We start from the raw sequence: 12,742 nt of genomic DNA, 5'->3' as shown, positions 1-12,742 counted from the left end.
TAGTGTAGATGCCTTTACGGGGAAGCTAGATAGACTGTGAAGGAGAAAGGAATAGAAGGATATGCTGATAGAGTGAGATAAAGCCAGCACAGACCAGTTTAGTTGAATGAATGGTCAGTTTCTGTGCTAGAAGCTCTGTAGCTATGTTACACTGGGCGTGCACAGAACAGGCCAATTAATTTTGAGCTTTGGTGCCAGGTTTACAAAATTTTGAGGGGTATAGACAGAGTAAATGAAAGTAGGCTCTTTCCACTTAGATTAGGAGAGATAAACATGAGAGGACATGGCTTTAGGGTGAAAGGGGAAAGGTTTAGGGGGAACATTAGGGGGAACTTCTTCACTCAGAGAGTGGTGAGAGTGTGGAATGAGCTACCATCTGACGTGGTAAATGCGGGCTCACTCTTAATTTTTAAGAATAAATTGGATAGATACATGGATGGGAGAGGTCTGGAGGGTTATGGACTAGGTGCAGGTCAATGGGACCAGCAGAATAATATTTCGGCACAGACTAGAAGGGCCGAATGGCCTGATTTCTGTGCTGTAGTGTTCTATGGTTCTACGGTTCTATGGTTTACATGGAATTGACAGGACAGAAACAGGCCATTCAGCCCTCCTGGTCTGTGCTGCTGTTTATGCTCCACCTGAGTTTCCTTTTTTTTCCTTTACTCATTCACAGGCTGTGAGCATCGTTGGCAAGGCTAACATTTGTCATCCATCCCTAATTACCCCTGAACTAAATAGTTTGCTTGGCCATTTCAGAGGGCAGTTAAGAGTCAACCACATTGCTGTGGGTCTGGAGTCACATGTAGGCCAGACCAGGTAAGGATGGCAGATTTCCTTCCCTAAAGGACATTAGTGAACCAGATGGGTTTTTACAACAATTGAAAATGGTTCCATGATCACCATTACTGAAACTAGTTTTATATTCCAGATTTATTAACTGAGGTGAGGTGACGAGTGACTGTCCTTGACATCAAGGCAGCATTTGACCAAGTGTGGCATCAAGGAGCTCTAGCAAGACTGGAATCAGTAGGAATCAGGGTGAAAACTTTCCACTGGTTGGAGTCACCCAGCACAAAGGAAAATGGTTGTGGTTGCTGGAGGTCAGTCATCTCAGCTCCAGGACATCACTGCAGGAGTTCCTCAGGGTAGTGTCCTCGGCCCAACCATCTTCAGCTGCTTCATCAATGACATTCCTTCCATTATAAGGTCAGAAGTGGGAATGTTCACTGGTGATTGCACAATATTCAGCACCAGTCACAACTCCTCAGATACTGAAGTAGTCCATGTCCAAAAGCAGCAAGAACCAGACAATATCCAGGCTTGGGCTGACAAGTGGCAAGTAACATTCACACCACACAAGTGCCAGGCAATAACCAACTCCAGCAAGAGAGAATCTAACCATCGTCCCTTGATATTCAAAGGCATTACCATCACTGAATCTCCCACTATCAACATTCCAGGGTCTAACATTGACCAGAAACTGAACTTGACTAGCCATATAAATACTGTGGCTACAAGAGCAGATCAGAGGCTAAGAATCCTGCAACGAGTAACTCACCTCCTGACTCCCCAAAGCCTGTCCACCATCTACAAGGCCCAAGTTAGGAGTGTGATGGAATACTCTCCACTTGCCTGGATGAGTGCAGCTCCACCGACACTCAAGAAGCTCAACACCATTCAGGGTAAAGCTGTCCGCTTGATTGGCACCCCATCCAGAAACAATCATTCCCTCTACCACTGACAAACAGTGCCAGCAGTGCGTAGCACCTACAAGACCCACTGTAGGAACTCACCAAGGCTTCTTTCACAGCACCTTCCAAAGCCATGACCACTACCAACTAGAAGGACTAGGGCAGCAGATGGATGGGAACCTGGAAGTTCCCCTCCAAGCCACTCACCATCCTGACTTGGAAATATATCGCCGTTCATTCACTGTCGCTGGGTCAAAATCCTGGAACTCCCTCCCTAACAGCACTGTGGGTGTACCTACACCACATGGGCTGCAGTGGTTCAAGAAGGCAGTTCATCGCCAACTTCTCAAGGGCAACTAGGGATGGGCAATAAATGCTGGCCCAGCCATTGATGTCCACACCCCATGAACGAATTTTAAAAAAATCAAATTTCACTATGGGATTTGGACCCATGTCTCCAGAGCATTAGCTTAGAAGTCTGGATTACCAATCTAGCAACATTACCACTACACCACTATTCCCCTCTGCAATGCTGGGAAATTCAAAAATAAGGGTTTTAGCAACGAGGAAGTAGAGGCAACGATTTTGTGTCAGAGATCTGGAATACGATACCAGGGAAGGACTTGGAATCGAAAGGTATAAATAAGTTCCAAATGTGTTTCTGAAGAGAAGGGAGAGAGGAATATGGTGAGAAGGAGATTATGTAAGGTTGATCTATGAAAAAGGATTGGGATTTTTGGGCCTAATAGCCTTTCAATTTTTCTTAAACATTCTTGTGGTGGTCTTGTGGGGTGAGGTGGTGTAAGAACGGAACAGATTGGAGTAGCTGTGGGCCATGCAGAGTTCAAGGCAGCTCCACCATTCAATAAGCTTATGGCCCTCAAATACACTTTTCCACCCGATTCCCAGATCCCCTGGTTCCCTCAGAGTCCCAAAATCTATCGATCTCGGGCTTGAATGTGCTCAATGACTGATAATCCCAAAGATTTACTGCCCTCTAAATATCTGAAACCCTGGGGCAGAAGCAAAACACCTGACGATGCTGGAAATCTGAAATAAAAAGAGAAAACGCTGGAAAAACTCAGCAGGCCTGGTAGCTTCTGTAGACAGAGGGGGAAAAAAGTTACCGTTTTTGGTTGATGGCATCTTGTCAGAACAACAGACCATTAACCTGAAATATTATCTCTGTTTCTCTTTCCACAGAGGCTACTTGGTCTGCAGCATATTTTCAGCATCTTCAGTTTTCATGTCATCTCTAAGACTTAGCTCTTCAGCCTAGGGAGCAGCGATGAAAAGTGTGTCATGCTCGCTCTTTCTCCTATTCTCTCTCTCTCTCTATTGGGCTCAGCAATTCTCAGGTGAACCAAAGTTGGCCGGTTACAGTCAATAAGACATTTCTTTAACTTGATGCTGATCAGGCACCAGAGACAAGGCTGTTATAACACAGGACAGCAGTCATCTATGCAACTTAATTGGCAGAGTGCAGAGAAAGACAGAGCTGTGCTGGCCTAATGTAGGTTAACACAGTCCTGAAGGCATTATGTCCAGGGCTTCAGCATGATATTTGTTCATTTCAGCTGTCAGATCTGGGCATGAAGGTATATGATGGATTATACCTCTGGACAACATCATGCAGCACAAACAATGGAGCGGTGCAACAAATATTATTTTTTAAATCACAAACTTGTACAGTATTTATTCAGTGGCTTATCACACATCTTAGTGACATCTCTCTGCAGCAATAATGTACTTTGAATGGCAGTGGTTGCTGTTATGTTGGTAAAGGAGGTAGTACATCAAGGTCCCCAAATCAGCAATGAAATAATCGCTGTGCCGGTTTTTAAAGAGCTAAGTGGAACCAATTGGATAGCATTTTCAAAGATTGATTTAGCACAGACATGATGGGCTGAATGGCCTCCTGTGCTGTATGATTCCAACCCATGCTTTTATTCACTCTATCAAAAGCCCTTATAATTTAGAGCATTGTTAAATCTCTTCTTAACCTTCTCTGCTCTAAGCAGAACAATCCCAGCTTCTCCAATCTCTCCACATAACTGCCATCCCCTCTTCTCTGGTATCTTTCTAGAGAATTTCCTCCCCTTTCTAAAGTGTGGCGCCCTGGACTAGACTCAATAATCTTGCTGAGGCCAAAGCAGTGACTGATAAAGTGCTGACCTGGGGAAACAAGGATTATAGGCATCCCAATGGTTGTACAGGCAAATCTCCCCGTGTACAGGCTCCTCGGTATCTCCAACAAGATTTATTCAACATTATACTGGATTGCTGGTACCGTCCCTCATCTGCACAATTAACACGCCACAACCCACCACCCCCCCCTCCCCTCCCCCTCCCCCCCAACACCCCCCTCCCCAAGGGGGCAGGAACAAGGTTTCTCCACTTGAGAACTGTGTTGTCGTTGCTGGAAGGAATGTTTGAGATGAAGTGCTTCACGATGGAGTCGTTATAGAATAAATCAGTCGCTTTTTTTTGCAATGACTGCCACTGCAGTCTGAAAGAGCTTTTGATCATGATGCCAGTTGAAAGTGAAGAATTGAACACTTGTAATCTGTCTTGTGTGTGACATGTACTGATAGCGATTATACGCGCTTGAAAATTTAATGGAAAGTAAAATTTATACCCATTGCTGGGAAGTGTCCCTAAACTTTTCACAGTTAGCTACTCTGAAATAGAGTGGATGCTTTCACGTAAAAAAATGGACAGCCATTTTGTGCACAGCATGATCCCACAATGAGCAAAATAAGCAGCCCAGTTAATCTGTCCAACAGACAGCAGCTCCATCTGTGCTGTACTCCTTCAGTACTGGAATTTGGGAGTATCAGCCTGGATTATATGTTTAAAAATTGTAAATATTTAAGAACTCCCTACCCAAGAGAGCTGTGGATGTTCAGTTGTTGAACAGATTCAAGTTAGAAAATGAGACATTTTTGAGTACTAAGAAATTGAGGGATATGGGGAGAGTGTGGGAAAGGGGAATTAAGGTAATTGATCAGACATACCTTATTGAAGGATGGAGCAAGCACAAGGGGCCATACTCCAGATCTTATTTGTTACATTCTTCAATCTCTGGAATGAGTTCTGAACCCACAGCCTCCTGATTCGGAGGAGAGAGTGCCACCCAATGAGCTATAGCTGACATTCATAAATAGACACTGAGTTCAGATATGTTAAATTTGTTCATCACTTACTTTGAAGTATCTATCCTTTTAAGATGGTAGACAGACAAATATCTTGCATGTAAAGTGTGATGATATTGACAGCTAGTTCTCAGCTTTATTTGTTCAGTGGTCAGTTACCAAGTCCCCTTATTCATAGCATGTCTGTTTATCTGGTGGGTATCAATGGAAACTCGGGCAGATTTATCTGACAAGATAAGTTCTTTATCTTGTTTCAACCGCACAGTCTAATAGTTCAGAGAGTAAGCAGTCATTAAATCTGATATCATCACTTCAAGCTGCACAGAGAAATTTCTAATCCTGATTAATAACTGGACGTGGACCATTCAGATTCTGCAGACTGGCATCTCTGCAGATAACTTCCTATGAATACATTACTGATCCAAGCTTGTGAACATCCCAATCGATTTTTCATTTTGGTCCCATTGTAAAGTAAGTGGCAGTCAACCTCAGTTGGTAGCACAATCACCTCTCCATTAGGTGGTGCATTCAAGTCCCACTCCGAGAGTCTTGAGCATAAAATCTGGCTTTGATGTTCCTAGTGCAGTTCTGAGGGTGTGCTACAGTGGCAGAAGTGCCTCTTTTGGGTGAGATGTTAGACCAAGGCCCTGAATGTTCCCTTAGGCGGATGTAAAGTATCTCATAGCATTATGTTGAAGAAGAGCAGGGGAGTTCTCCCTGATGTCATGGCTAATATCTATCCCTCAATCAATGTCATTAAAAAAGAGATCTGGTTATTTCTGTTTGTGGGAGCTCTGCATAAATTGGTTACCGATTTTTCCCAAAATTACAACACTTCCAAAGTATTTAATTAGCTTAAAATGCTTTGAGATGCCCTGACGTTGTGAAAGGCACTATATAAATGCAAGTCTTTCTTTTTGTGTCTTTATAGGATTCCAATGAACCCAACTCTCTTCCACTGCATAAAACCTTAAACGGGCAAAACCATTGTACTGGCTCCCATTGTGTGTTGGGTAGCGTTCTAAAGACGTGATTGGCCTTTTCCCTCAGAGTTCGTAGTGCCAGCACCCTGCAGGTGGACAGCTCACTCACACTTTGTCGAATGAGCGAGATGAAATGCTGGTCAGAGTCTAGAATAGTGATGAAATTGAACTTTATTATAAGTGATCAACAGTCACCCTGTTGAAATCAGTTTTATAGGGAGAGATTCTATTCAGCGCTTCGAAACAAAGCCAATTCACGGTGGGCATGTTTTTACATGAAGGATGGTTTTTGATGGATTTAAGTGCACAAATATGTTTCATTTGAAAACCTGCTCTTAATTATCATTTCAAAAGAAAATTAACAAACTGTTTACCCTGGCTCCAAATATTAAATGACATGCATATCTATACAAGTATAAAAATAGTACTCCAAATACAAATTTGTCTTGTCTTGATGCAAATTGTTACATTGCACTTCAAGCAAAATATTAAAAGAAAACATGAATTATTTACAATATAGAGAGCAACTTGCCAGCAATAAAAAAATAACATTATCGCACAAGTTAGGTTGCCTGCGATAACTGACTAACATTAGCAGTCATACTTCAAGAAGAACCAAAGGAAAGCCAAGGATTTCATCTTGACCCCTAAAATTCACAGGATTTTTTTTTTCCCAGTCTGCAATCTTCCTACATCAAGAAGCAATTGAGCTCTGACTGACCCCACACTAGCATGGCCTGAAGCAGACACAACTTCACCTCAGTAGCAAAATAATCCATTATGTGCTACCCAGAATAATGTTCTCCTAAAGAACAAATTAACTGGGATAGCAAGAGGGGTAACCTCGCAACCCCCATTTTTCTCCCTCATGGTTTTGGCTATTTCAACCAATTCTTCATAACCCCATCAAATGATAAAAGGGACAGAAAGAAAATGAGGGAACAAATTGCTTTTGGGTTACAGGACTGGTCAAGGATGTCACTTTTGGAAGAGCTTGTGGAAATAAAAATGGAGGGAGATGTAAAAGGAATTGCCAACTCATTATAGCTCACGTTACACCATCACACAAAGTCCAAATGACCCCAAATATATCAACTCTCCTACAATTCCCCTCCAAAAATGACATTTCCTAAATTTCAACAGATGCTTTTCCATAATTTACTGTATGATGTTGACTGGGTATTTGAAAGACAATCTCCCTACACTTCCCTACCTTCTAGACACCTCAGTCCTTCGCAAACTCTACCCAGAGGTCTGAAAATGGTCACCCAATGAGGCCCAGTAACCCGGAGAGGGCCAATCAGAGTGGCGGGCTGCCCCAAGACTGGAAACCCATGACATTTTGGATCAATAGCTTCTGCGGCCCAGCCAAGCTCGGTGCGGCCAATCATATTTGTAAGATTGAAAAGTACATGTATCTATTTTTTTTTGGCATTCAAGTCAACCTGAATTTATAAGCCCTAGGGCACTGACATAACTGCTTCACCAGGCAGTGTCCTGAAAGAGATGTGATGTTAGAATGCACTCTCTCTGTGTATAGAACACAATGCCAACTGCAACAACTACTTGCATTTATATAGTGCCTTTAACATAGTAAAACATCTCAAGGCATTTCACAGGTGCGCGTATCAGACAAAATTTTGCAGAGGTAGAGAGGCAGAGAGGTTTAGGGAGGGAATTGCAGTGCCCAGGGGCCAGGCAAATGAAGGCACGATCGCCAACACGGAGCGATGGAAGTCGGGGGTTGGGCAAGAGGCCAGAATTGGAGGTACACGGTGATCTCGGTGAATTACAGCCCACGAGGAGATTACAGAGATAGGGAGGCGCGCATTTTTAAAATCAAAGCATTGCTTGACCGGGGACCAATGTAGGTCAGGGGTGATGGGATGGTGTGTGTTAGGTTTTGGATAAATGGAAGTTTATGGAGGGTGGAAGGTGAGCGGTTGATCCAGAGAGCTATTGGAGTGGACATATCTGAAAATAACAAAGGAATAAATGAGGGTTTCAGCAACAGATAATCTGAGACTGAAGCAGAGACAGGCCATGTTTCAGAGTTCGATATCATACACTTACTTGGAACCCGGTTGATGGCTTTCAGTGGACGCAGGACGCGAACAGTCCGTATTGCAGAGAGACTGACGTTCTGCAAGTCCAGCGAGTACTCCACCATCCTGTGAGAGACAGAACAAGACACAAAGTCAACAAACACAAACTGGAGCTCCCCCCAACAGAAGAAAGGCTTGCATTTTTATAACACCTCTCACAACCTCAGGGCATCCCAAAGTGTTTTACAACCAATGAAATGCTCTAACAATGTTGTGGTGTAGGATATGCCATTTCTTCACAGCAAGCTCCCACAAACAGCGATGCAATAAATGCTCTGGAACGCATTGCCTGAAAGGGCAGTGGAAGCAGATTCAATGATAACTTGCAAAAAGGGAATTGAATAAACACTTGAAAAAAAATTCAGGGGGCTCTGGGGAAAGTGCAAGCGAGTGGGATTAATTACACAGCTCTTTTAAAGAGCTGGAACAGATACAATGGGCTGAATGGTCTCTTTCTGTGCCATATGATTCTAAGTGTAATTTTTTGAAACAATAACTTTGTACAACTAGGATATTTTGCCGTTTACAAGTCCTGTCCTTGCCTCAATTCCTTACAGATTCTAAACGTTGTTAAAACACTGCCTTTGGTAATAGAATGTAATAGAAGCCAACTTGTCACCAATCTCCTACTCTCCACAGAAACACATCCAATTGTCTCCTGAACCCCTTGCTTCAATGAACACCCACAGCAACATGCTCAACAATCATACTCAAACTTTTTCAGTAATAGTTTCCCCTGACTTCCCACACCAGGAGGCACACTGAGTCTACAGCACAGAAATATGTTATTAGGCCAACTGTGGCTTTGAAAAAGGAATTGTGCAAGCACCAGAGGGGAGAAGATCTCCAGGGTTACAGAGAAAGGGTGGGGGAGCGGGACTAGCCGAGCTGTTCTTGCAGAGAGTCAGCATGGACACCTCGAGCTGAATGGCCGCACTCTGTGTTTCTATGATTCCATAATTTTACGAACTGGTTTATTCCAGCTTTTATGTGCTATATGTGCTTCCCATTCCTCTTCAACTTCCCTCACCCCTCTACCCATCTATTCCTTTCTCCTTCAAGTGTTTTTTTGCAGCTTTCCTTAAATTCATCTTTTCTGTTCGCTCCGCCCACTCCCTGTGGTAGTGAGTTCCACGTTTTCACCACTCTCTGCGTAAAGATGTTCCTCCTGAATTCCCGATGGAATCTATTTGCGTCATTTTTCTTATTTTTATGGTCCACGGTTTTGCATTCCCTTAAAAATGTCTGCCAGCTGTGGCTCAGTGTGTGGCAACTCTTGCTCGAGTTGGGAGGTTATAGGTTCAAGTCCCACTCCAGAGACTTCAGCACAGAACAGAAACATCAGCACTCCCAGCTCACTTTTGGAGGTGCTGTCTTTCAGATGAGACGCTAAACCAAGGTCCCTCCTGCTCTTTCAAGTAGATGCAAAAGATTCCATGGCTGCTATTTCGAAGCAGAGCAGGGGAGTTTTCCCTGGTGTTCAGGCCAATATCTATCCCTCAATTAACGTCACTGAAGCAGATGATCTAGTCATTATTACATTGCTGCTTGTGGGAGCTTGCTGTGCGCAATTTAGCTGCTGCATTTCCTACATTACAACAGTAACTGCATTCCAAAAGGCACTTATCTAGCTGTAAAGCGCTTTGGGTCACCATGAGGTTGTGAAAGGCACTATATTAATGGAAGTCTTTCTTTTAGGTCACCTCTTAGCCTTCTCTTGTCTAGATAAAATATTCCTATTATTATTCCTTCTTATTCCTAACTTACTAATTTTTTTTTCTTTTACTTAAAAAAATTAACAAGTTATAATGAGTAACTGTACAAAAAAGCTTACAGTACAGCAATAATAACTTACTAATTTTTTTAACTGGAGATTCCTTCGCATACTTCAGTGCTGCTAATAATGTGACCTCTGGATCAACGCTTGCTAATTGTCCTCATATAATCTTCAATAGCCCAGCAGCTCTTCTTCAAAGCTCCTCTTTCCTCTGATGTTAGCGGCTCTAATGGAATTACTCCATGAGCTCACACCTAGCTTAGGCTACAAAAGGGTGAATGGAATTCACAAGCAGGCTGCTGTAACAAAAGTTATGACTAAGACACCCCCTCTATCTCGCTGAACATAGTTATTTGCAGTCATTTTGAGATTAATGGGGCTGGAAGTAATGCAGGCAAATTACAAATCGCCTTCCCTCCCCTCAGCAAACCTCTGATTCCCAACTCCAACCGGTCCTGAAGGTTTCAGTTTACATTCACCGCTCAGTTATAAACTGCAGTTCGAGTTGTTAACAGGCAAACGTAGATCTCTGTTACCAATGGTTGGCGGTGAAGGGGCTTATCAGGATTGCGTGACATTGCATCATTGGAAACCTTCTTCAGCAGCTATTTCAGGCAAACTGTTACAACCCCTGGAAAGACCATTAACTTAGAAAAGAATGGAACCCTCACAACACAAATGGAAAAAAAAACTGCTGAACAAGATTTCATTTTTTAAAACTTTTACTGCAACAAACCAACTATCATCAATATAATTCAAACATTAGTTAACAGGCAGAGGATATTCCAAATAAAATGGCAAATTTCACTTTAAATAGTCGATATGACAAAGGTACGGCTCATGCAGCTACAAGCACTTTTATCACTTCCTGCACACATTGCCACACATGCAATCTCCAACTCGGCCCCCGTTATGGAGGGTTTCTCACTTCCTATTCAATCATTTCAGTCCTCAAGTCACATTCACCAGCAGGAATGGATCTTACTCTCTCCCAGCGATGGACCTTTGTAACGTGGCACATCTCAGGGGATTTCCAACACCAGTTGAAGATATACAGGGGCCTCAAGAAGCAACGGCAACGTCTTATGGTCCAGAATCTGTCGTTTTGTGTATTGCTGAAGAAGGGGCATGTCAAAGTTTTTCACCTTGCACTCAACAGGACATGTCACAAGGATACCAATGTAAAGGAAGAACAACAATTTATACTGTATGAGAAGAGAGTGCTGATTGGTTGGCAAGTGGACTGATTGGTAGAGACATTGCCATGGAGAGTACACCAGTGATGGTGACTGACAATTAACTACAAAGCATTGTTTGAAAGTTAAACCAGGCAGCTTGGCCCTGAGGAATGAGTCAGCGAATGGCTGTCACTTACTTCATTTAGCTGAAACAGGCTCAATGTGTACACATGTTCTTTCAGTCTGCAAAAAACAGGGCCCTGTGTATTCATATATGTAGCTTCCAGTACACACAAATGCGCCACAGGGGTAATTCTTAGCACCTTGAGGATTATTTAGCAAATGTACAATCATGGAATCACATCTAATGTTGGACACTGTGTTTTGAGTTTTGTAAGCATGGGCTGGTTGGGTACCGGCTGTACCCTGCCTGTTGTGAACAGCAGCTGGGACATGCTGTTTGATACAATCCGCCAGTCCTTGGGATGTACGGCCCATATTCTGGCCTTTTCAGCAATACTTAAGTTCTTTACTAACAAACACCTGCCATTTTGTCTTAAAGCATGCTGTCAGCTGTGGCTCATTGGGTAATATTCTTGTTTCTGAGTCAGAATGGGCCTGGGTTCAAGGCCCAGGATGAAGACTTAATCTTGGCTGGCACTCCGAGTGTCAGCACTGAGGGAGCTGCATTGTCAGAAGTGCTGTTAAAACTAAGTCCTATTCTGTCTCTCTCAGGTGGACAGAAATGCTCCCATTGTCCTATTCGAAGACGAGGGAGTTCTCTCCAGTATCCTTCAACCAAATACTAACAGGTTATCACATTGCTGTTTGCCAGGACTTCCTGTGTGCAAATTAGCTGTCACATAAACTACATGAGAACAGTGACTGAGTTTCAAAATGTACTTCATTGGCTATAAAGCACTTTGGGATGGCCTGAGGCTGTGAAAATTGTTACAGAAATGAAAGTCTTTCTTTCTGGAATTGTACAAATGCCCTTGCTGAGCTCGAACATTAAGGTAATTCAGCTCCATCAGAAGTCTGCCTTTGTTATGATGTCAGTGCTGCCTCCCTGAGACAGAATTGGTTTGATTTCTTAGCTACTGATTCTAGGAAGAGGGACTTGGTAATGTCCATGGTGGTGGTGGTGGGGGAGGGTTCCTGAGATCAGCACTGTCACCATCGTTGAGAAGGAACTTTATCTAAGGTTTAAGTTTCATTTTGAAACACATTCTGAAGGGAATATCCTGTTTTATTTGAGGAGGAGCTGGAGGGCATTTAACCAACTTTTAGTCACATAATCTTCCACAGGCATAAAATGAAGACCTTTAGATTTCAGATCATGGACTGGCTTCTCAAGGGAATAAGCACCCAATACGGTAAGTGTTACAGGTACTCTGAGCAAGGTCACATTCATCATGAAACCTGAACATGTGAACTTAGATCACAGTTGCCAATTCCTGATGTATTGGCCCAGTTCAGGTCTCTGATCACTCTCGCTGGCTGAAACTTCAGTTCCGCTGACCCTGCAGGGAGAGCGTGGTGTTCACACCAGTGCACTGAGTTCCTCACTCTGCCATTAAACCACTGCTAACTGGCCAATGGGGGGACGGCACTATCTGCAGTGCTAAAAGGGTTAAACGAAAATGAGGTAAAAAGGATGGATTGCTAGGACACATAGGCAGGCAGCAAGAGCCAACATCTCAAATTCTGACGGCACCCATTCCTATGACTGAAATGTCGAACCCAGGATTCTTAGAGGTTAGAATGCTACCCCATTGGAAAGAGATCCCTAAAAGAGATTAGAGCCTGTTGGGAAGGATTCTCTCTCCTACCCCCCACCTCAGCCCCAC

The 12,742-nt window shown here is 43.2% G+C and overlaps 1 protein-coding gene across 1 annotated transcript in view; it reads right to left on the bottom strand.

Annotated features, from left to right (window-relative positions):
* cacna1ia (calcium voltage-gated channel subunit alpha1 Ia) overlaps positions 1-12,742 on the bottom strand; it is a 184,512-nt gene that overhangs the window by 157,744 nt on the left and 14,026 nt on the right. The window contains exon 3 of the mRNA XM_041177622.1: positions 7,906-8,003. Within this exon, the coding sequence (XP_041033556.1) occupies positions 7,906-8,003 (98 nt within the window). The remainder of the gene's footprint in view (positions 1-7,905; positions 8,004-12,742) is intronic.

The sequence above is a fragment of the Carcharodon carcharias genome, chromosome 31, assembly GCF_017639515.1.
Source record: "Carcharodon carcharias isolate sCarCar2 chromosome 31, sCarCar2.pri, whole genome shotgun sequence".
NCBI lineage: Eukaryota > Metazoa > Chordata > Chondrichthyes > Lamniformes > Lamnidae > Carcharodon > Carcharodon carcharias.
This window is presented reverse-complemented; position numbering and strand designations above follow the sequence as displayed.